The 23533-nt window shown below is 39.8% G+C and overlaps 1 protein-coding gene across 2 annotated transcripts in view; it reads right to left on the bottom strand.

Moving 5' to 3' along the window:
* The window catches only part of LOC147890910 (uncharacterized), a 28431-nt gene extending 23680 nt beyond the window's left edge, over nt 1-4751 (bottom strand). The window contains exons 1-5 of one of the 2 annotated variants that reach the window (XM_087389979.1): nt 4647-4751; nt 4473-4571; nt 484-601; nt 201-308; nt 17-95 (exon numbers count right to left, since the gene is read on the bottom strand). In XM_087389979.1, the coding sequence (XP_087246105.1) occupies nt 17-95; nt 201-308; nt 484-601; nt 4473-4571; nt 4647-4713 (471 nt within the window). In that variant the 5' untranslated portion in view covers nt 4714-4751. Of the gene's footprint in view, nt 1-16; nt 96-200; nt 309-483; nt 602-4472; nt 4575-4646 lie in introns of both variants that reach the window. The other variant, XM_087389980.1, reaches the window with a different exon arrangement.
* Nucleotides 4752-23533: the final 18782 nt, after the last annotated feature.

Consider the following 23533-nt stretch of genomic DNA (forward strand, 5'->3'; position numbering starts at 1 on the left):
GGAGACGAAAGAATACCTGGAAGACCACCACACCAAGACTTCCAGCATCATGAGCAACACAAATTCTGGCATTGAAAATCTGCCATATCTCGTCCCTATTCTGAATAGTTTAGAAAAAAACCAGAAAATGTACACGCAAACAATTTTAATAAGGAAAGAATTAAGAAAAAGATGTGTGATTCAAAGTTGTAGAGCCACACCTTAAAGATTCTGAGAGTGTGTCCAAGTTGATGTAGTCTTTTCCTATACATGGCACTGACAGCTTGCTACGGACGCTTAGTGGAAGTGCCATAAATGGGCATGATTTGCTGCAAAAAGGATTCAATTTGTTAATAGGTAGCCTTTTGGATTCTGAACTCCAAGGTGCACTTTTATTTTTTAGAAAAAGCAACAACCCTTTCTCTTCTGAATGAAAAAGTGCACCTGAGCATGCATGACCATGTTCAATCAATTATCAAAATATGCGGTGAGTCTGAAGCTTACCTGCAGAACAAACCAAAGGCTTTGAAATGAAATATAAAGCCCTTGGGAACACAACGCAACCATCCTGTGATAGAAGCAGTTGAAGGAATAGCATAAGTGGATGTATCTATCTCCACACCTGTCATCAAGTATAATAAAGAAACAATACAATTAGGTACAACGAACAGATTATTCTAGGCATTCACAAATTGGAAATTGTCTTTATACACATGCATCGCCTAAACATTTATAACGGGCAATCTTCATTCATGTGCAGCCATGGTACGGCCTAGAGATCTTTTAAAGAACATTTGATTTCACAAAGCTAATAATACAACATTGTGTCCAAAAGTGTCCTGCTTGTCTAATTCCCCTTAGATCTAAAAAATAAGCGGCACAGTTTACGCATAGTCAAGAGCCACTTAACTCATGTACCAAGTTACATTTGCCGTAGATCTGAAGTGAATTGTTAGACAGCCATGCCTATAGTAAGATCCACCTATAATTCCATTGATCTAAGACAAGAAGGCTGTGACATTCCCAACCAGCAAGGTTTACCATGGTTTGAGTCGAAGTGGCCATAGAGAGCATTTGATCAGCAGGGCATCATGTCAGCACGAATAAGTCAGCTCTGCAAGAATTACTCCTTTCAAGGGTGATTTACACTTTGCTCATATGATTTTCTTTGTGCAGTAAGTGGTAGAGAGCATTTGGAACTTTCTCTATGGATTTCAATCATATGACTCTCACATAAAGAAAAACCAATGGTTACAGGGACAGCTACAAGCAATACGAGTATTGATGAGCTCAATTTTATCAGGCTCTTGGAATATTTGCATAGCAAAGAATTGCAGTAATGGACTTAAGAGCTACGCAATGGCAGGAATGAAAGCCCTCACCATCACAGCAACGAAGGTGGCCAGAGAGCTGAACAAAAGAGGGTGGTCACCACACTCCAGTTGTATCAGCAAGAAAATGACAGCCCTCTGACAATAGAAACAGCAATCATTGCCGACATGTTCGTTAATATGCTGTCCAAGCCATCTTATGGGGTACTCAGAAGTGGATAAAATAAAACCTGGGTAGGAGAAATTTTGAGGAGAAACTTCATACCTCTAACACTTGCACATTTGCTTCAATAGTTTCCCTATAAAGGTAGGATGTACCTTAAGTTCTAACAGGATGTGGAATTGCTTCAAATACTGGAATAAGTTTACAATTAAAAATCTAAGTCCAATACCATCAGCCCATCATGATAAAAGCGGGTTCAATAGTTTGAGATTGAATGAGGCCAATAAAAAATCAGACAAAACAATAAGCAAAACAGCCTCCAAGAGAAAGGCAATTCAAATACCATCTGGCTTGACAAATGCCCCAGATAGAAATCAGAAACACAGGAATCTAGCCTTGCCTTTCAAACCAGTTCTGGTTTAACGTAATATTGACATTCTGGTCAACAGCATCTGAAATGGGCCCAGGGAATATTGAGAACGCACCAAGAATCCAGTAACTGTATTCATGGATGCTAGCCAGGGAGTCAGGATAATCCACCCAAGATGAAAATATGTGTGTGACCGCAACAATAATACTACTCACTTGAAGGGGGTTTTCCAAAATAACTTATCTGCAAAGTGTCTATCAAGCATTCTGCGAACAAGGAACACACCATATCTTTTCAAGAAGAGATTGTTAGATGCAGCACCAAGCTATGGATAGATCTGAAGGACTTAAGCTGTGGCAAGAGCTTCTACATCGGTATCCAGTGGTAAAAAAGTGAAGCAAATTTTAAGCCAAGTGCTCGGGGTTGAAGCCTCAGACAGCAGAAAGTTAAATACCAAAGGACCAATATCAGTTAATAAGTCAGGGAGGATGGTGATCATGCTTGCTCTTACATGGGCACTTGGGGAGAGTACAAATATGGTGCTAAACTCTAGAGGCAGACAAAAGATCCCTCCACCTTTAACTTGAAAATGTGTGTTACTTCTATTGGAAAACTTAGAACCCCCAATCTGTTGTACTTTACTCTATTGGACTTCACCAAGCACGATGGAAAATTGGGGCACATTATTCCAATGGGGGCTTTAGTCTTTAGGCAATAGCTATAACCACTACATTTCTGAAACAAGCCTTAGAAGCTTATTGGCAGCTAGTGGCAGAAGGATTTATCTAAAATTTTCCAAATTTTGAATGCATCAAGATCCTCAAGGAAATGGTAGTGAACGCACTACCAAAGTGGGATACCATATTCCACATCTAAGTTGATGCATCAGGAATGGCAGTTGGGTCCATCCTGCTGAAACCTAGAGGCAATTTGGACTTCCTAATGTTCTGATACAGGCCACGTGCTCACTGCTCCATAGAAAAGCTATAATAATACCAAAAGTAAGGCCTTGTACACACATACCCAAAGATGTCACTTTGGGGGGCTGAATTTTGGTGAAGGGGCCAAGGTTTCAATGTATGGCAAGGACTAACACCATCCACAGCAATAGGGTTAGACATAGACATGACCTAAGCTAGAGGGGGGCCTCTTCCACTACTCTCATTAAGGACACTTACGATGCAGTTAGTTTGAAATGTGTTTAATCACTCATCCTTAGAGGAGGTACCGGCATGCACCAACATGCCCAATCAAGCACTATTGGTGCAAAATCATGAGAAGAAGCATCCCCGCAGTTTGTTAAGGAGCCTAGATTTGGCTTGCTTGCCCATGATACAATGCCCACCAGAAGATTCTTCCTACCACCCAATGAAAAGCTTGCAAACCATGTTTTTCTTTTAGGCAAACGTTAGAAAATTAAGCACTCATTTGGGTTTGGGACAAAAAGTTGGGTGACCATGGCCATTTGATCACCAAAATTAGCCAAACTTTAACAAACTATATCTTTTGATTGACAAATCCAAATCGAGTATCAAATCGAATGGCAAGACATGATTAAGACTCTCTCCCAGCCGGCATTGCGGTGCTGGTCTGAAATTAGACCTGCCCAGCCGGTTGATTCCTTTCAGCAGCTGCAGAACGGATCACACAGGGAGAAGGAGGTTGGCGTCCGATGAAAAGGCGACCTGCTTGAATGGTGAGGAGAGGGTTGGAGCCGGTTGAGCTCGGACACGGCTCGTTCACCTAGCGTAGAGGCGACACAGGAACAGGATTGCTTTTCTGTCAAGAGTAGCGTTGAGACAACCGTCTGAGCAGCGGAGCATACGCGCGGGAATGCCCTCTAAGCCCTTTAGCTATTCCCTGATACACGTAGTGGGGGAACGGATATACCTCGTCATCTCAAATTTTGCTCTCTTTGAAAAGGTCATATAATTGGCTCCAAAGTCCTTGATTGTAGACTGCTTCTTGAGGTGCAAGGAACTAGATTTCCTCGCCGCAGCGGGAAACTCGGTCCATTGAAGAGAACCCACCTGATCTTCCATTTTATGACTCTAGCCAGAGAGCACATCAGTACTCCCTCCCCATAGTATTTGCGCAGTCGGCTGTTCATCTAGCGATTCCATCCTACGCGTTACACAAGCATGATAAAAATCAAGCGGCCTTCTTGTACTCTGATTCCTGTCGGGCCACTGAACTTACCACCTAATTGATCCGCGAGCGCATTGCCACCTTAATCGCCTTTTACCACCCTTATATACGCTGGTCGGAGGTCCAAGTTAAGTTGCGCGCTTCCCGGCATTCCCTCCTTGGCCTCCATTACGCGACCTGGACCTATGTACAGTGCTTTGCCCCTCGTGTATCCACTCCATCATGGCTGGCCTGCGGCAATACTTATGCTGCCAAAGCTCCCTGACGGTGATCATCATGCAATCCCTCTTACTTATCACAAGAACGGCTGCGACAGAGAAAGCTAGGCAAAATACCATCTCAGGGTCCAACAATGTCTGTCATAAATTCACGTACTACTTGAGCTACGGCATTGCTATGCTGCACGGTGCTGCTAAAGTGAGTGGTGATTGCAAAGCCAACGAACAATACCGTGATGTGTGTACAGGAAACTTGAACTTACATGGAAAATGGGTACTGTAATGCCTTAAACGATCCTCAGGAGTGCGCACGAAAGCAGGATAGAACTTTCCACACTTGAGTAGTGTGTCGTCACTCCATCCTGCTACAGGAAAAGCAGAGCAGTGAGAAGATGCATAAGGACAATAGGAAGGTTTTAGGGGAAATAGGAGAGTACCGCAAGTGCCCATGAGGACCTTTCTAGCCCTGCTGGATGGAGAATCCCTGAGTTCCACCATAGCCATGTTGGAGTCCTTATTGCCCACGAAGCATTTGAGTCTAACTAAAGATGGTGGGAATTTTGTGAGCACATTCCCGCGTTTCCCTCCCCCTAAGAGCGAATTCCTATGGCTTCCTAGCCTAGTTCTTAAGGTGGTGGGTGCTTGTGTCCGTGTGCGTGAGTTCAACCCCTGGCAAGGCCCTGGCCGTACCAGCCACAACGTCCATCCGCTACGAGAGTATCCAGATCCCTCCTCTCCTCTCCCTAGGCTAGATACAAATCCATGTTCTTCACCTCACCTTCCAAAACAATTTTAATAATTATATCTGCAATACAAATCAACAAGGTGAATGATGTATATATCTATCATTCATTAGGGAGGTCTTCACCTCACCTTCCAAAACAATTTTAATAATTATATCTGCAATACAGATCAACAAGGTGAATGATATATATCTATCATTCATTAGGCCTGCCTGTGGGTGAGTGAAATGCTTAAGAGAGAGCGTAAAATTGGAGGCATGAAAAAGAAAGAGTGTACAAAAGAGTAGTAAATGCAAATGGTCCAATAGTCAACAAGATGAATTTCATTGAGAGAGAGAGAGAGAGAGAGAGAGAGGGGGGGGGGGGGGGGGGGGCTTGCCTAGAGAGAAGAAGAAGAAGAAGAGAGAGAGAGAGAGAGAGGAGAAAGAAAGGAGAGAGAAAAGGAGAAGAGAAAGGGGAGAGGGGAGAGAGAAGAAGAGAGAGAGAGAGAGAGGAAGTCACTAAATGCATGCATTAAAACCTCTTACAAGGAGCATACTTGGACCAAAGTCATAAATATCAGCCTACCAAAGTTGCTAGCAACCATTAGGAAATTCTCACCCCAACAAATAGAAATAATTAGGATTTTTAGCTTTGCAAAACTAGAACCGTTGCTAAGGCTACCCAGAGGGTAGGCCAAAAAGCTAAGTTTAACTAAGGGTGGTTTCACAAGCATCCCAAGACGCCTCCGCCAAACCCATCTCCACCAATCCGCACACATACCATGCTTTCATGCATTACCGAACACACAAAAATTCAAATCCGACACCTCTTGAACTTGGGTGTGACTCAGACGCCAAGTGTCCAAGTTTATGCCCGTCAAATCAACGAATCAAGATGCACAGCAATCCTGAAAACTCACTATCATGGAGACTTGAACTTGGGACCAGTGCTTCAGTGCACAAATATCCTACCACTTGGATACCGCATGTTGGTGAAAAATCAATTGTTGCATGTGTATATGTCGACAAACACCTGACTAGAAAGGGAGGGCAAACAAAGCCTTCCAAGATGACAGCAACAATGTGAACTCAACCTAAGCAGACTCTTGAAATCTTTAAGCCCAATTTCTCCACACATGACTGTGTGACTACATAGATTTGAGCTCCACCGTCGACATAAGCCTCACCAAGTCCCATTCCTTTGTGCCAGGCTTCTACTGAAGGCAAGATATTTGAAAGCTTAGAAACTAACATTAGTTTGATTGTTTCCTTCCGAGGGCTACATTAGCATCATCATTGTCTGAAGTAAGGCTCCGCTCCTCCAGTCCAAGCAAGCGAGTATCCTTTACACACACATCCAGATGGAATAACGTATATCGTTGTTGACAATTTATGCGATGTTCGCTCGATGGGTGGGCTTATGGCACTCATCCAGACAAGCGGAATTCTTATTGACACTGGATCTACTCGCCCCTGGAGGAGCTACATTGCGAGTGCACCTCTCGATTGTAGAGTGGCAAACTATTGTCTTCTCACAAAACCACCATGATATAATATAGTTAGTGACTATGATATAGACTACCATAGTTATTCCAAGACCCCTATCTTCTAGTATTTGAATCACGGAACCATGTCTAATTGGGGCACAAAAGATTGCTTTGGGAATATTTCCTAGAATAGTTCCATTGTCGACTTAATTTTCTCTCATATGTGAAATACAGTTTCGATATTTTTATGCCAGATGGAGTAGATTTTCAGAGACATGCCTTAGTCCAAAGATAGCCTAGTCCTTAATGTATAGCAATCCCTATTCCATAGTAGTTCCATAGTAAACTGCTTGAAACCGTATGACAACATAGGCCATATCCACTGAGCTACAGGACCAAAGAAGGCTTGAGACGCTAGAAGGTCACCCAGCATTTTGATTTCTATGTAACAAAGGTAATTTCAACACTCTAGAATTTCATTAAGGCTCTAAGGCCTTTTACCAAGAATATAGGTGTATGTGTCCATTGGCCATGAAACTTTGCACGAACATCAATTTGAGTAATTTTTATATACTCATAAATTTTCTTATGGATAATGGTATCTCATGTAATGACTGAATACTTGGTAATCACCGATGACCTTTAAAGAAGTGATTCTAGCTCTGAGTGCTAACCTAAGCCCTACATTTAGGGCCCTCCACTCGCTCATACTATTTGTATATTTATGAATCCTACCATGATATTCCCTACTGTAGTTCAAAGGACTACCCGATCAACCCTTCCTTCTCTTTGATCCTTAGGATGTTGGATCACACATGCAAAGCAAGGTAATGATCAACTCAAATGCTACTCTACTCTAGCAAGGCTCCAAGCGCCTGTCCTAGTCTGCAATAATAAGGTCTTATTTTGTCTAAGTTTATCCATGTTGGGAACCACTTTCAACAAGTTTATCCATGTTGGGAACCACTTTCAACAAGTTTATCCATGTTGAGAACCACTTTGTCAAAAGATTGGCTAGCTAGATTGTGTTATTTTGTCCTACATTGGCTATTTTCACTAGCCCCTTGCCATAAGATTTGGAACCTTATAGAAAATAGCTCATGCCTTGAATCAAAGAAAAGCACCAAGTCATTATCCTTGAACTCAAATCCAATTGCTTTCTTATCATGATACCGCTTGTGTTGCTTCTTCCTAAACATAGCGTTTAGGTAAGATCTTTCTCTATGCTCATCCAATAAAGAAACCCAGAACAACCACTCTTTGATAGCTCCTAGCTCTATTAAGTTCCTAGCTCCTGGCTCTACTAAGTTGTGCTCCAATGTTGTTTAAAGCATAGGAAAATTGGTTTCAATAAGTGAGATACTTTTTTTACTATATACAAGTAAATATGGTGTATACTTCGTGCCTTTTTTATACATTAGGCTCTATGCCCAAACCACTTGTGGCACCTTTTGATCCTAGTTTCTTTGCCTGCCATTAATTGTTTTTCACAAAAGTGCACCTAACACTTTGTCGGTGCTTTCCAATCGCCCATTAGCTTTTAGTTGAATGGTGTCACCACTTGGTGCACAATGGAGAATCTCTCCACTGTGAAATGTGTTCCCCTATCGGTAACTATCTCCCTTAGTGCACCGAATCAAGGCAAAAATTGATCAACAAAGAACTTTGCACCATAGCAGCATGATAGCCATTGCTTTAGACCACTTTGTGAAGTAAACATTCACTACTAGAATCTACTTCTTCCCTAAGGAAGATATAGGAAAATAGGGCTGATGAGATAAATTCTCCATTTTTAAAAGGGATCAGGGCTAGAATGGGCATTAGAAGTTCTTGTCTACTCTCTTTGCACTCTAACAAGCATCATATGTTTTCACATGTTCATGACCATGTGCTTCACTAAGGCTGGCCACCAATATCTAGCTAATAGGATTTTTGTGTCATCATTTGACCAGCAAAATGACCTATGCAAAATGAATCATGGAATTCTTACAAGATAGGGATATCACTCGTGGTCACACATCTGTGGTACATACCCTCAAGGCCCTTCCAATAGAGTGTTCCTCCCATTATCCTAAATTGTGGTGTCTATATTACTAAGTTGCACTTTTTATTGCTCTCATACCCCCTTGGAATTTCCTTAATCCAAAGATATTATCCAAGCATGTGGAATAGTATCAATCTTGAATAAATATTCATTAGGCCAAGACGACTCCTCTCCACTTGATTGTGTTGAGGCTTCCTACCCCTTGAATTTATCAATTGTGGGATCATCATCAACTATCTAGTGTAATTGTAGATGAGACGTTTTTGCTCTTAATTCAAAACAACTATGCATTTCATTAGCCTATTTGGTGATTTTTTCTTATCCACCATCATCAACTTCAAAGCTTCACTTTCAATGTTCAAAGAAACAACATGAATCAATAAGTAAAAGATTTTGACTAAAGAAAATTATAGGATGATACATCTTTGGGTCATGTACTAGGCTAAACTACATGAAATCATATATGGCCCTACCATTGTGAACACAAAGAAGTCACTTTAGAGTTTGGTGAAGCTAGAATGGGCAATTATTCTAGCATCAATTTGAGCTCTTTGAAGGCTCAATCATGTTCCTTTTACTCATTGAAATCCTCATTCTTCTTAAGCAACTAGGGAAGGGATAATATTTGGTTACATTAGACTATCTATCGACTCCTTCCAAGAAGCTTTTAAATTAGGGCATGCCACATGGGGTGTTTAACTCCCCAATCCTCTTGATCTTCTTTGAAACCAAACATGTTTGATTCCTCTGTGGCTAATAAGATGCCCAACAACATAGTGTAAGGGATGCACTTCTTAGGATTCAATGTAATTGGAAGTGGAAGCAAAAGTGATCAAAGATCATAAGAAATGAAGGAACAAACAAATTCAAAGAATCCAAATGAGCTAGGGATTTGCTATAAGGAAGAGAAGAAGATGAAAAAGGAGATCAACCATGTAATCAAGTGAAAAGGGATCCTTGTCAAGATAAGGGAACCACCAAATTATTAGGAAAAATCATGGAGAAGTAAGATTGTAGCCACACAAAGAACCAATGCAATAACAAACTAGGTAGTGAAGATGAAATGGAAGGCATTTCCATTGGCATAGAATCAAATCAACATGACATGAGACAGATTTTGGGAGTTGAATATGATGACTCCATTAGGCAAGTTTTGGAACTCACTCTGGCATTGCACAGCGTTCTTCCAAAAAACCCTAATTAGAAAATGACCTAGATCCATTGACCACAAGGTTGGAAGTGATCAAAATGGTGATTTGGGAGGTGAAGAAGTACCCATTATTGATGTAAAAATTCAAAATCACATAATAAATGGAATCCTCATCAATGGAGACTCTAGGATAAACGTCACTTTGAGGAGGTCCAAAAGCAAGTCAAGGTGAACAATCAAAGCATAACTATTTGAAATCCACTTCATGGAGCAGAGGTTGGTTATGCCAAAGGTAATGCTCAAATATGTATGCATAAATACATACTTCATGGTGACATTCATGGTGGTCAAAATGGAACATGAGCAAGGATGCCCCATACTATTGGCAAGGCCATCACTGAAGGGAGCTAAGGTGGTGCATAATTGGGAGGTGATATGCTCACCAATGCAATTAACAAACAAGAGGTGCAATTACTAATGGAAAAGGGTACTATCTTGACGGAATTCAAGCCTAAGTGTCTACTCATACTCAACATTGTGCTAATAGCCACTATTGATGCAATGAGGGTAGCAACAAAAATGCTAATGGAATACGAAGAGCCAAAGATGGCCCCAAGGTGGCCTCCCAAAGGGATTCAACAAAGACGAAGAGGGATAGAGGGTAGCCTAAGAAGAGCTGGTCTATCATATCAGTTAAATTAGTGGGAGGGACCAAATTACTAAGGCATAATCAATCAAAGAAATCAATTGTCTGTCTTCATGAAAAATTGACGTTGATATACATCAACTAATAACTTCTCATCAACTTTGTACAATGAGCCCAAAAACTATTTCTTAGTACAAGGATATATTTGCATGAGAATATATAGACCCAAAGGGTTATCACCAAAGCCCTTTGATTTTCAATTCAAAGCCAATAACCAAAAAAGGTTACAAATGAACCCCAAGTATGCCAAGATAGTGAAGGCCAAAATAGATTAGTTGGTAAGGGCTTGATCTATGAGGCAGATAGAAGCATTTGGTTGTTTCCAAAGAAGAATGGCAAGTTTATATTATATGTAAATTCTAGAAATATCAATAAAAAAACAATCAAAGACCCATTCCCACTACCATTCACCAACAACATCCTAAACAAAATAGTGGGGCATGAAGTATATATACTCATGGATTGATGTAGTGGGTACATATAAATCACATTAGAAAAATAAGAATGGAAAGCTGAGAGCCTATGTAGGCACTAGAAATCTCAATGAACAAACAATCAACGGCCCACTCCCACTACCATTCACCAACAACATCCTAAATAAAATAGTGGGGCATGAAAAATATGCATTAATGTATGCATAGAGTGGGTACAATCAAATCACATTTGGCCAAATAAGATGAAGGCATCATGACAAAAAGTCTTAAGATTGATGCCATACAAAAAGAGACATACAAAAAGAGAAAAGACCAAGCAACGTCAAGTAAGTTCTATCATTTGTTGGATTCTTAAGCTTTTATAGGTATTTCATCATAAAATTCACTAGTCTAGTTGAACCTCTTCATCATTTCACAAGGCAAGATACAAAGCTTGAATGGAATGCAAACCAAGTCTAAATCATTCTAGATCTTGCAAGAGATGGTAGTGATCGCACCAACACTTGAAAATCTAGAATACAACAAGATATTTCATGTGTACATAGATGCATCAAGGATGGTAATTGGATCAATTCTCACTCAACTAAAAGGGAACATGGATTTCCCTATTTTATGTGCAAGTTAAATTCTCAATGGAAGACATGAAGTAATCAACTACCAGAAGGGAGGCCCTGGGGATGGTGTATAGTGTTTAGAAGTTTCAACATTATCATATGGGCAAATCATTTGTCTTCTATGTGGCCACAAACATTGCTCTTTCTGATCAAAAAACCAATCATGAAGGTAAGGTTGATCGGATGAATGCTATTATTGTAGGAATTCAATTTCAAGATCATTCATAAACCTGGTTCATCTTACTATGACACCGATTACTTGTCTCATACCAAAGACAAGAAATCAATGATGGTCTCTCCAATGTAGGACTGCTAGCTCTATTGATGTATAAGGACATGCACAAAGACATCTTGCAAAACCTCTCCACATTTTATTCCTTGAAGATGGATTTCACTCAAATCTTGGAAATACACATTGATTGTAGGCCTTTTGTACCAAAAAGAGGTGGATAAGATCCTTTTATGATGCATCTTTCTGCACAAGAGGGAAATGGTCATGGACAATACCATCAACGAGTGGTAGGAGGTTGATTCTCCATCACCCATCATATTAAGAGCATTTATGAATGTATGATTGTGGTGGAGTACCATATATGCACATATCATGAGGCATTGAAAGAAGTATGACACATGCCAACTGCTTGGGAAGCTTGATTTCTAGGGTCAAATGCCATTGAATCATATCTACCCATAAGAACCTTTCTAGAAACGGGGATTGAACTTCATTGATCCATTCAAAATCCCAACACATGTAGGGGGAAACAAATAAATCATGGTGGTGACCAACTATGTCACCTAATGGATTATAGCAAAACCTTCCACAACAACACAACTATAAGAAATCCAAGTTTTTTAATGAGGATATAATCTACATATTTGAATGCCTCATTGAAATCATGTTGAAACAAGGAATTCACTTCATCAATTTGGTGATTGAAATTATGAGATGAAGGAAATCTTGATCCAACACAATAAATTGACAATATGCTACCCAAGGGTGGAAGGTAAAAGCCAAATCAACAAATAAGGCACTCAAAATGATTCTTCACAAAACTATTAACAGACACCAAACTGGCTAGGACCACAAGCTTCACACAATGCTATAGACTACCAAACAACGTCAAGTTCAAAACAAAGTAGACTACCTTCTAACTAGCATAGAAATAGTGGCACCACCACTGGAATTCTTGTGCAAAGCCTAAGGGTTGGCGTCTACATACAAAATGGCCAAGAAGAAGCCCTATAGACAAGATTGGATGAATAGTTGCACAAGGAAAAGAGAAAAGAGAAATTCAAATGCAAACTACTCAAAGCTAGTTCACTATTGAAAGTCTTGGAAGGCATAATAATCCGTAGACTTGATTAGATTCTAATTGTCATGAGATTTGACTAGAATCTATCAATTTCTCATCATTGAAGAGTGGTGGGTCTAGGCGATTTGTGCATGTGAAGATCCAAATAATCACCAAGGGACCTTGTTTGCATTGAGAAAAGGAGTTTTGATCCTTCCATGTCAATTTGTTTGTTGACATCTGGTGCATTTTCTAGGAGCTAAACATTTCAATATTTTTGATGAAGAACTAATTCTTGATTCCCTCCTCATTCTAAGAACTAAGACTTTTATAGGCACTATGTAATATTACTCCCAATTTATTCCAAACAAAAATCATCATTTAGAGACTCTAATCCCCTGTATTTACTTTACAAGATTCATCTTGTCTCACAAATATCAAATGTATTTTGATGCTCTAATAGAAAGGATTATGGCCCAAGGAAATGGGGATGAGTAATAGGGAGGTAGACCCTTGCTGTTAGAGAATGGAAATAGAACCCCATAGAGGAGATCCCTAATTCTTGAGAGCTTAAAGTATGAATAGATTGATGGGGACATCTGTCGAGATAAAAGAACACTCATACCAGAGATTTGATTTAGTAGATCCTTTCAGTAAGAGAGGTCACAATGATATTGTTGAAGGTGGAGACATCCACAAATAAAGGGAGGGTGAGGGAGAGCAATAGTAGAAAAGAGGACGAGGTTAGCAATGTCATATAGAATTAGGCCTCAATTGAATAGCAACCTCTACCAGTAACACCCACCCTTCTTGCAATGGTAGGTATAAGTGAAACATCTAGGGGAGCAAGAGTACCTCCTCCACCACCTGTAGTTCCACTGACAAGGGGTGTATGTATATATATATATATATATATATATATATATATATGTATATGCATATGCATATGCATATGTATATGTATATGCATATGTATAAGAATATGTATATGTATGTATGTATGTATGTATGTACACACACATGTATATACATATACATATACATACACATACACATACACATCCATACATGCATGCATGCATACACACACATACATACATACATACATACATAGGAGTCTCAATTGTTCTTCCACCTAAGAGGCCGCCATTGCCAAGAGACTTGGCGTTTTTAGTTCCTAACTTTCATGGTGAAGCAAGAGAAGAGTGTAATTGCATTTAAACAAATTTTCAATATATCTATGTGTTGGAATATGAAGCCAAAGTGAGTCAAAAATGAGTGTACTAGGTGTCTAGGGGGTGTTTTATAGTCTAGTGAGTCCTATGGATGCCACATGTCATATTGGGAGCTATCCCATATGCATAGGTGTTCATATGTGTGTGTGTGCTCTTATATAAGAGCTGAACTTATCTAGTGTCAAATCAATCAAGTATCAAGCTACAAGCTCTTTGGTCTACATGTGAGTACTTTCATTTTTGTTCATTGCTCTAGTCATTTCATTTCCATTTCATTATGTCTCCTTTTGAGTATCACTACCTCTCTCCCTAGCCTATCCTCTCTCTCTCCCTCTCTCCACCATGTTCCTTCTTTTGGTATCAAAGCCTCCCTTCCTACCTTCCCCTTCTTCTTGCTCTATCTAGAGGATGAGCCCGCAAATGGAAGCTCCCTTGTCCTCTAAGGTAGAGCCTCCCTTCCCTTAGCCTCGCCACGGTTCCTCGCCATCAAGTACACCGGTGTCCTAGTGATTGCTCCTGGTCCTCGTTTGTGAGTTCAGCTCATCACTCCTGCATCGGTTCGTGGTTCTCCCTCAGCATTGGCGGACATTCCTCATCAGTTGGTTACCAAAATGGAGTAGTCCAGCTGCAGCTGTTTTTTGACCTTTTGAGGTCCGATTTTGATGTTTTTTGACATTTTGGCACTGCCCAAACATGAACGACCCTGTCTCGCACCATTTCGCAAAATTTTTTCTGGCTTTTTTGTCCGTATAGTTGTACAGATGTCCGTACACCCGTACAGACCTCTACACGTGGCTATGCAACAGTGCCAAGAGTCTGTACAACTTGTCAGAAGGTGATTCTGAGCAGTTTTAGGCTACTTTTTGGCATTTTTTGCTCATATTTGGACTTCCATGACTTTCACCAGTGATTTGAGCTTCCCGAGCTTACCCACAAGTCATCTCAACTATATCGACACTCCAGTACATTGACTTGAGGCTTTCGACAATGGGGAATACTCTTTTCACACCTCGTCATCTCCAACATTGAGATATTGCGATGTTTGACTGTCTTGAATAGTCAAATATCATTTCTCTGATCTTGGTACGCTTCAATGACTGCTTCGATTGGTGCACCATCTCTACTACTCATTGCCTCTCCAAATGCGCATGAGCCACTGAGTTGAGCTGCCCTCACTTTGCTCCCGATTCGTGGCAGGTGCCCCTGATTTGTTGGTGCTCACGAATTTGATTTGAGCTGTCCACAATTTGCATCTTCAATTGGGCAACTCCCTTGAGCACTTTTGCTCATTTTTTTGAGCCTCTTTTGTGCATTCAGTGACTCTCCGATCGGCACATTGAGAGTCATGATGTGATCTTCCTTGGTAGCTGCTCCTATGGCCTTCATCGACACATCATTCTCGCCTAGTTCTTGATCGAGATACCTCTTTGCATCAGGATGTGCACACTCTTGTGTGGTAGCTACTTTGGGCTTTGGGTTCTCTGCCCTTGCTATGCATAAAATGAATGAAATCTTTTATATTTTTTATATGTTTGAGTTAAAGCTTCTCTGCCTTGAGTAGTCCCTCTAAAATGAATGTTTGAAGAGTCAATAAAGGTCCTCTCCCTTGGATTGTCCTCCTAAAATGATGTATTTCTTTTATGGTGTGTGACTCCATGTTTCTAGTTAGTCCCTGGAGTCAAGAGGGGGATGTATTGTGGGAGCCATGTATTGGCATTGATAGGTATATTTGTTTATCAGGCCTCTGGCTTGAGAGTTCCAGGATGTTGGTGCATTGGTCTCCTAGACCTTTGAGTTGGTCATGCATCCATGCATGATGAGCCTCTGAGCCATGCTAGATGAGCTTTCTATGTTATGCTCACTAGCCTCTGAGCTATGCTCACTTGCCTCTGAGATTGTGTGGGAACCATGTCCCAGCATGCACAGTTTTGATGACCGTTATTGTCATGTTCTGTTCTTGGTTCCATTCCAATAGTCTCTCACCTTGCCTTCATGGGGGGGTGTTGGAATATGAAGCCAAAGTGAGTCAAAAATGAGTGTACTAGGTGTCTAGGGGGTATAGTCTAGTGAGTCCTATGGATGCCATGTGTCATATTGGTAGTTATCCCATATGCATAGGTGTTCATATGCATGTGTGTGCTCTTATATAAGAGCTGTACTTGTCTAGTGTCAAATCAATTAAGTATCAAGCTACAAGCTCTTTGGTCTACTTTCATTTTTGTTCATTGCTCTAGTCATTTCATTTCCATTTCATTATTTCTCCTTTTGAGTATCACTTCCTCTCTCCCTTTCTCCACCATGTTCCTTCACTATGTTGTCAAAGCAATTGTGGGGGATATTCTTAAAATGGTGTATTTAGCTCATATGTTACAAAGACCAGGCACATGCGAGGTACACTCAACTACAACTAAGATACTTGGTTAATTGGTAAATTCATTTAAAGAAAAATTTGGAACAACCATGACAATTCAAGGCTTGTTTCTAAGTATATACTTTGGAGCAAGGGCCAACCAAAACTGTGGAAGGTATTTGCATAAATTTTAAGAGTTGGTCCATCATAATAATGGAAGGCTAACTCTCAAACTAGCCATAATCACTATGCTATTCATCCAAGGACTAAAAAGATAAATCCAAATGTTTGTGAGTGCAATGGATGAATAGCATCATTATAATTTGACCATGGGATGGTGAAAGCAACCTTATTAGCTAGGCTCCCACCCTAGTCCTTGCATTATCACCTCTCATTATAGTCAATCCAATAAGTCCTATCCTATTATGCTTTTTGATAATTCCCTAAATGAGATGAAGGATATGACCATAACTTCCATGAGATAATCAATGACAGGTTTAGCCTTCTAGCAATTGATGTGCATATTCTCATAGTAGCTTCCTTGAGTTCCCAAGTTGTGTGGATTCCCTCTCCCCAAAGGTTAAGCAAAAGGTGTAGATTGCAATTCAATCCTTGCAGGATATAGATTTGATGTCTTGCATCATAGGCCTTGACATGCCCATGAGGAGCAAGGTTCATGATTGGATGTTGTTGAGCTTGGCACTAGAGGGTGACCACATCCATAAGGTCAGCGTCTATGGTAGATGTGTCTTCCTTCTACAACTCAACTCCCTCAACATCAATGGTAGATGTGAGCTTGGCACTAGAGGGTGACCACATCCATAAGGTCAACATCTATGGTAGATGTCATTTTCCATAGCCCTCATCTAGTTCTCTTCATCATTTAGTACCATGGCTTCATGTGGATGTCATGGATTCAACAAACCATGTGCCATACTTTCTCATGAACCCAAGTTCCTTGGCCTTTTGAAAAACATCGCTTCATTTTGTCTTCTATAGTTTCCTTGGCCTTTCAAAGATTATCAATTCATTTTGTCTTTTGCTATCAAAGGATGTTTTGGCAAATGTGCTAGAGACTCCACCCAATGCAGCCGATTCTAGCAAATGACGGGGTCCCTTAGCTTAGGGTGATAGTAGAGTAACCAGAGTCCTTGTCAGAAGATATCTTCCTCAAGACCTTGCATGGAGGCTCTTTTCTTCATAGGGTTGAAGTCTTTGAACTCAAAAGGTAGTGTGTCATGCATGGTAGACAAATGGGGCACCTTGCCAAATTCTGCCTATGAAGTACAAGTAAGCACTGCCACCTTAGATTTGATCTTCAAACACACCCGGTTCTTCTAACCACCCCTTGAGGCTCTCACTTGGTCCCTAAGTCCACTTTCATGTGTGGGTCCAAGGTAGGTAACCCACCTGTTAGCACTCCCAATTTGCATCACTTAACCTCCCCTTCCTCCACCTCCAGATCCTTGCCTTCTGTCCTTCTTCCACACCCTTGGGCCTCTTTTTTCTATTGCCTCCTCTATCTGCCTTTGAGCTTGGGGTCACCCTCACCACCCCCCTGCTTCTCATCCCATTGTCCTAGCCTCTTCTTCCTTACCCCTCCCCATAGCTATCGTTCCCCCTCCCCTCCTTCTTCCTTCTCCTTAGTAGCGCATCATCAGCCTCTATCCAAAACCCAGGGCTAGAGCATGGAATATTTATCCTAGTCCAAGCCTTCTTCCTAACAAGGTCAAGTCATGACTCCCCGAGGGCTGCACAAGATTCTTCCCCTCTCCTTGAGACTTCAAGACCAAAGCCCTGTCCAAAACAGCCCCTTCCATGAGTATGGGTTGCTAGGACTTGGACAAAGGACTATGTACTTGCACTAGAGTTATCAATACTGATACTACAAATTAGGGGGTTCCATGCATTGCCATAGTTGAAAGCATGTCTCATCCTTTTTGTAGATTCAACTTTCCTTTCATAGGGGAGGAGTAATGGAACCCCTTTTTCTTTGACTTGATTGTGTATTCAGTGATGGAGTAGGGAAAGGAGCTATGGATCACACATGGACACATAGCTACTTTCCAATTGAATTTCTCTCCAAATATAGTGAGGCCTTGGCTCTGTAGTGGTGGTGATCCAATTAGGCCCGACATGGACACCTACCAAACCTCCTTTGAAAACTAAAAATTCCATTGTTTTCACATAGGCTTCCATGCATAACATGACCCTGTGTGCCAACCCCTCAATGAGTTAGACCTAGAATGCGCATAGGCTTCATGATTGTGCATGACAGGAGCCACAACAGATGATAAACTATAGCTAGAAGTGATAGAGGGATGTGGTGGGATAGTAGATGCCCTCTTGATTCAAGAGCACAAGTTTTCACTAATAGACATAGACGACAATGCTGGCTCCTCTAAAGGAGAGACCTTGAGGTGTGGTTCCTTACAGTGGGGGGGGGTTTGCATTTTAGTATTCTAGCCACTAGCCCAAAATATGCTTGCTTAGCGAGAACTTATTGGATAGTGTACAGTTTGGATCGAACTTTGAATGGGAGATTATAAGATTGAGACCCTAAATGTTTACACCCCTGCTTGTTGACAGCAACACCCATCTTTTTAGTGACAACTTACAAAGAGCCTTATAGATGTAGACTCTTGGATTGTTGGAGAAGACTTCAACAATATAGACGACTTTGAAGAGATAAGGAAGGTGGAGCCTCCTTCTCAGCAATGCCCTTTGTTGAGTAGAGCACTTGGTAGAAGTTCATTTTTGCAATCAGTGGAGATCTCCCTTAGAGGGAACGAGCATTTTTCGAGCAACATCTTTCGAGCATTCGAGTGAAGGGGAAAAAAAGCTTCGAACTATGTAAAAATATGGCAAAAATGGATTGAAAGAAAACATACTTTCACTTAGAAATATGCAAAGTATTATAGAAATGCCTATTTTATACACAAATCCTTGTGTGAATCTTTGGGAATGGTGAGTAACATAATGGGATGGCTTTTGAAGAAACCCACATGTAGAGTAGACTTCTCTATGAAAATTCCCTTATGATCCTTCTTACAACTTTTACATAATAGGGGGTGACATTGAAAAACCTCTCTCAACCTATCTTCATGAAAGGGTTTCTCCAAAGAAAACTCATTGAAGAAATCCATCAAGGTAGTTTCGCCACAGCAAAACCCCTTTGTAGTAGGCCTTCCAAGGTAGTTTTGCTAGTGAAACTACCTTGTACAACACTTCTAAAAGCAACATAACTTTCACATCCAATGTCCAAATATAGTCATTCAACGACTCAAATTGATTGAAAAACCCCATTTGAGCACATCTAAGGGGTTATATTTTGGAAAATCTTGCATATATAGTATTAAATATTGCATGCATTTTATGAGAGTGATATATAAGCCAATGTTAATACTTATTTATAGTAATTTGAAATTCTTTATAAACATGTCCATAAATATCTTGTTATTTATGCTATAAAAACTCTAGAAAGATATTGTCATGTGATATAAATGCGTTTAATAAGAAATTACATATGTATAATATTATTACATTGAGAGTGATTATGAGGGATGTTTCTTAAAGGAATTATTTTTCAACACTTTTTTTAAGGTAATAATATGGGTACAAAGGGATGTCTATGAATAAGATAATTTATGTTATGTAAAAATGAATGAGTGACTAGTCTATATATTTTTATGATAAAGGGATCTAGTTCTAGTGAAAATAAAAGTGTAAAAACCATGTTTCCTAAAGAAATACAATTTTTTAAATCTCTTGAAAAACACGCTTAGATAAACCTGCTCATAGGTTTTTGCTCGTAAAATTGACGCATCCCTGGAGGTAGGTGGAATTGTCCAATCTCTTCAATAGTCTTTGCTACTCTTTAGATAAATGGCAGCATGATGGTCTCCTACGTCAAGAGAAGGCAGGGAACTCTATCTTTAGGTCTAGTTGGCTTACATGAAACTTTTTAAGTGAAAAATTCTACACACTTTGTGTGTGCATTGTTGGCTACTGCACTAGTGTGTGCTGAATGCTAACATTTGTCATGGAAGAACATGATTCCTTGAATGATCATAGTGTAGATGAGGTGGAGATAGGTATTTACTTGGTTCAGAGTGGGATGTTGAAAAAGGTAACATACCATTTTACACCTATTTTTAAAGCTAGTTAACATGTTTGTGATCATCCAATCATGTTGGGAGGGACAAGGAATTTGGATGGTTTATCTCTCTCAAGGTCTAGTTAGCTGACATGAAACATTACAAGTGAAACAATTAAGATATATAAGGTGTGGAAAAATTTAGATCTAACTTAAAATATTATAGCTAGTGTTATTAGAGTGTCATAAGTTTGAAATGATATTGGCATGAACATGAAATTTCATAATGTAGATGTGTTGATTAAAAGATTCTTTAGTATTTCATAAACCATAAATTACAAATTCCCATTGCTATTCTTTAATGATTGTAATGAATGTATGTGCTAGTTTTTCAAACTTGTCTTCTTATTTAGTAATTGACTATTGCTCAATTTCTCAAGTAGTAATCATGACACTAGAGAGATGAGGTCAAAAGTCTAGACACATCATCAGCATGTTACTATAATCACATGCATAATGCATGGGCTTGTAAAATCTGCCATAAGTATTATGGGAATTGGAATTATCCCATTAAATTAATCCTTTCGTATTTAGTTGAGCAAGGTCCAACATTTTTGTCATGCAGCTGAGCATGTGCACTCGTTGTTAGTAGTGATACATGTGTGCTCCTACATGGCTGGATGTGCGGCTGTCACTATATGAGTGTGTGGCATGTGTGCACCATATGATGGCATGTGTCACATGCGTGCACCATCAATTTGTAATTTATTGATTTTGTGTCATTGAAATATTGACTTTGTGTGTGTGTGTGTGTGTGTGTGTGTGTGTGTGTGTGTGTGTGTGTGTGTGTGTGTGTGTTTGTGTGTGTAAATAATCACACACACACACACATACACACACACACGCACATACGCACGCATGCACACATGCGCATGGGCACATATTTATTTATTTATATTTATATATTGACAACTCAATGTCATATAGATTGCAACACTGGTTTTGCATAGTAAGTTGTAATGTTAAGAATGCCATACAACACATGCACCACCAAAGCATTGCAAGAAATGCATGTGCTTCTAGCAAACTAGGTGAAATTGATGCTTGAAAGGCAAAAAATAGTATTCAGTGGTGGTTGTATCAAAGCATTCTTGACACATGGACACACAGTCCCATCGTGCAAATATGTTACGGGCACATGAATGGAAGAGGAATTCTATTTGAGCACCCATGAAGCCAGGGTAAATTGCACCAACTATCCCACCTACATCGACATGTTGAAGGGCTTTTTGTCCATCTATGATTAGATGAGGGTAGGGGGTAGCAATGAAAGACTATCTTTAGTCCAGGTTCTGTATATCTTGGGCTACTCCAGTCTATGCAAGCATTAATTGAGGTGTTGGTTTTCTTAAATAAGCTTCTCATTGTTTGCCATACTGCATCAATGTTTCAAAACCATGTCATGAATTGTGATGGAAGCAAAAGTGACCAATCCCCTAAGAGGCCATGGGCCCTACACTCCTTCTCTCCTATCTACTCCCATGAAAAAGCTCATCATAACTCACAGACTCTACATGATATAAAAAGAGTATCTTTAGAATATGTTTAAAACATTGGAATGGACATCCTGTGTACAAGAGGAGTTGATAAACCAATATTCATTTAATCACTTGAAGACGGACTTATACAATGCATAATTGTATACAAAATGGTGAAAAATAATATATTTTTAAATGAAGCAATTATCTATGCATACATGCGAGCATAAGGTTGCAAGTCCTCATCATATATGTGCATATGTACCAATGTGGTAGATTAAATAACACACTTTGTTTGTTCCCATGTAGTTGACTCTGTAGGGCTGTCCTTTTTTTTTTTTTTTTGGGATTCTAAAGCCATTTTTGTCTTGAATCACAAGATTCCTTCATGTCTACAAGGTCTTGCAAGAAGATGGTGATCTCTTCTCTACCTTTCCATCACATGATTATTCCATATTTCTCAATCTATAACACGTAGGCAAAAGGGATCTATGTCCATTAATACAAAACCTTTTAGATTTATGAAGAATATCTTCCTTTAAAGCCTTGGACACAAATAGAACAACATAATGACTCTTTATTCCATGCCCTGTAAGTAGCCGTAAGCAAGGTGGTCACAAAATAGTATCAATGTTAATGTAAATGTGCTCTCCTTAGGATTCTTGATTGTCACATCATAGTGAGCCAAAGTTCTTGTAGCTCATTAGCGACAACCTATTCTAAGAAAATAATGCCCACATTGTAATCACAAAAGAGAAATGTTGTAGCTGAAATTTTGGTTGAAAATGAAACAAAGAATTGCACATTGAAGTAATTATCAATGCTTGTAGATTTTACTTTTTCCGGCCCCATTATCACAATTGAGAGCAGTATAGACATGGAGGCAAATTGCATATGGGAGTTATAATAGGCCATGTGCTCCATTTGAAGAAAGGGATCAAATTGTTGCTAGAGCCAAAAGGACATTATGTGGTTTTGTAGCAATTTCAGGCCATTTACCAATCCATCTGCTTCCAAGGAAGGTTATCCATAGGATGTTATTCTAAGCCATTAATGCTCTTCCCTTTGCAATTCCATCTCATATGAGAAGATGTTAGAGGGTGTGTTGATACAACCAAGAGAGAATATTTTGTATGGATTAAAGAGCTTGAAAGTATGGCATCAAATTTTTTATCAAGCCTTCAATAAAGACTATTGAGAAACAACCCATAGAGAGTTTATGTGTTCCACCCCATCTTTCATGGCACCTTAGTTTTTAAAAATTTCCAATGGCTTTCATGACAATTTGGACAAATTTCTTCAGTTTTATATTGCTCCCACAACAAAATGCAATCATCGATGTAGTTTCTTGGCCTCATAACCTGGACTTGGTAACATGTTGTCTCATGGAACTAAGTGTGAGCTCAAAATTTGAAGTAGCTCCATAAATGAAGTTTGTGTCCATCCATGCACAATCTTAAGATTGTAAAGTAGTCGGATTGAAGATAGCTTGTTAAGTTACATCTTGTGTAAAATGGTTTCTTTGCCTCTTCCATAAGTACAAAAATGTTATCCGGACCATCGTTTATGTGCAAAGTATGGATGTTCCCTTTTGACACTGGATGCACCACAACATTAATTTCCATGTCATTATCATCTTCGAGTCCACCACCAC

This window comes from Dipteris shenzhenensis, chromosome 18 (genome assembly GCF_047967505.1).
Source record: "Dipteris shenzhenensis isolate YYH24624 ecotype China chromosome 18, Dip_SZ_1.0, whole genome shotgun sequence".
NCBI classification, from domain to species: domain Eukaryota; kingdom Viridiplantae; phylum Streptophyta; class Polypodiopsida; order Gleicheniales; family Dipteridaceae; genus Dipteris; species Dipteris shenzhenensis.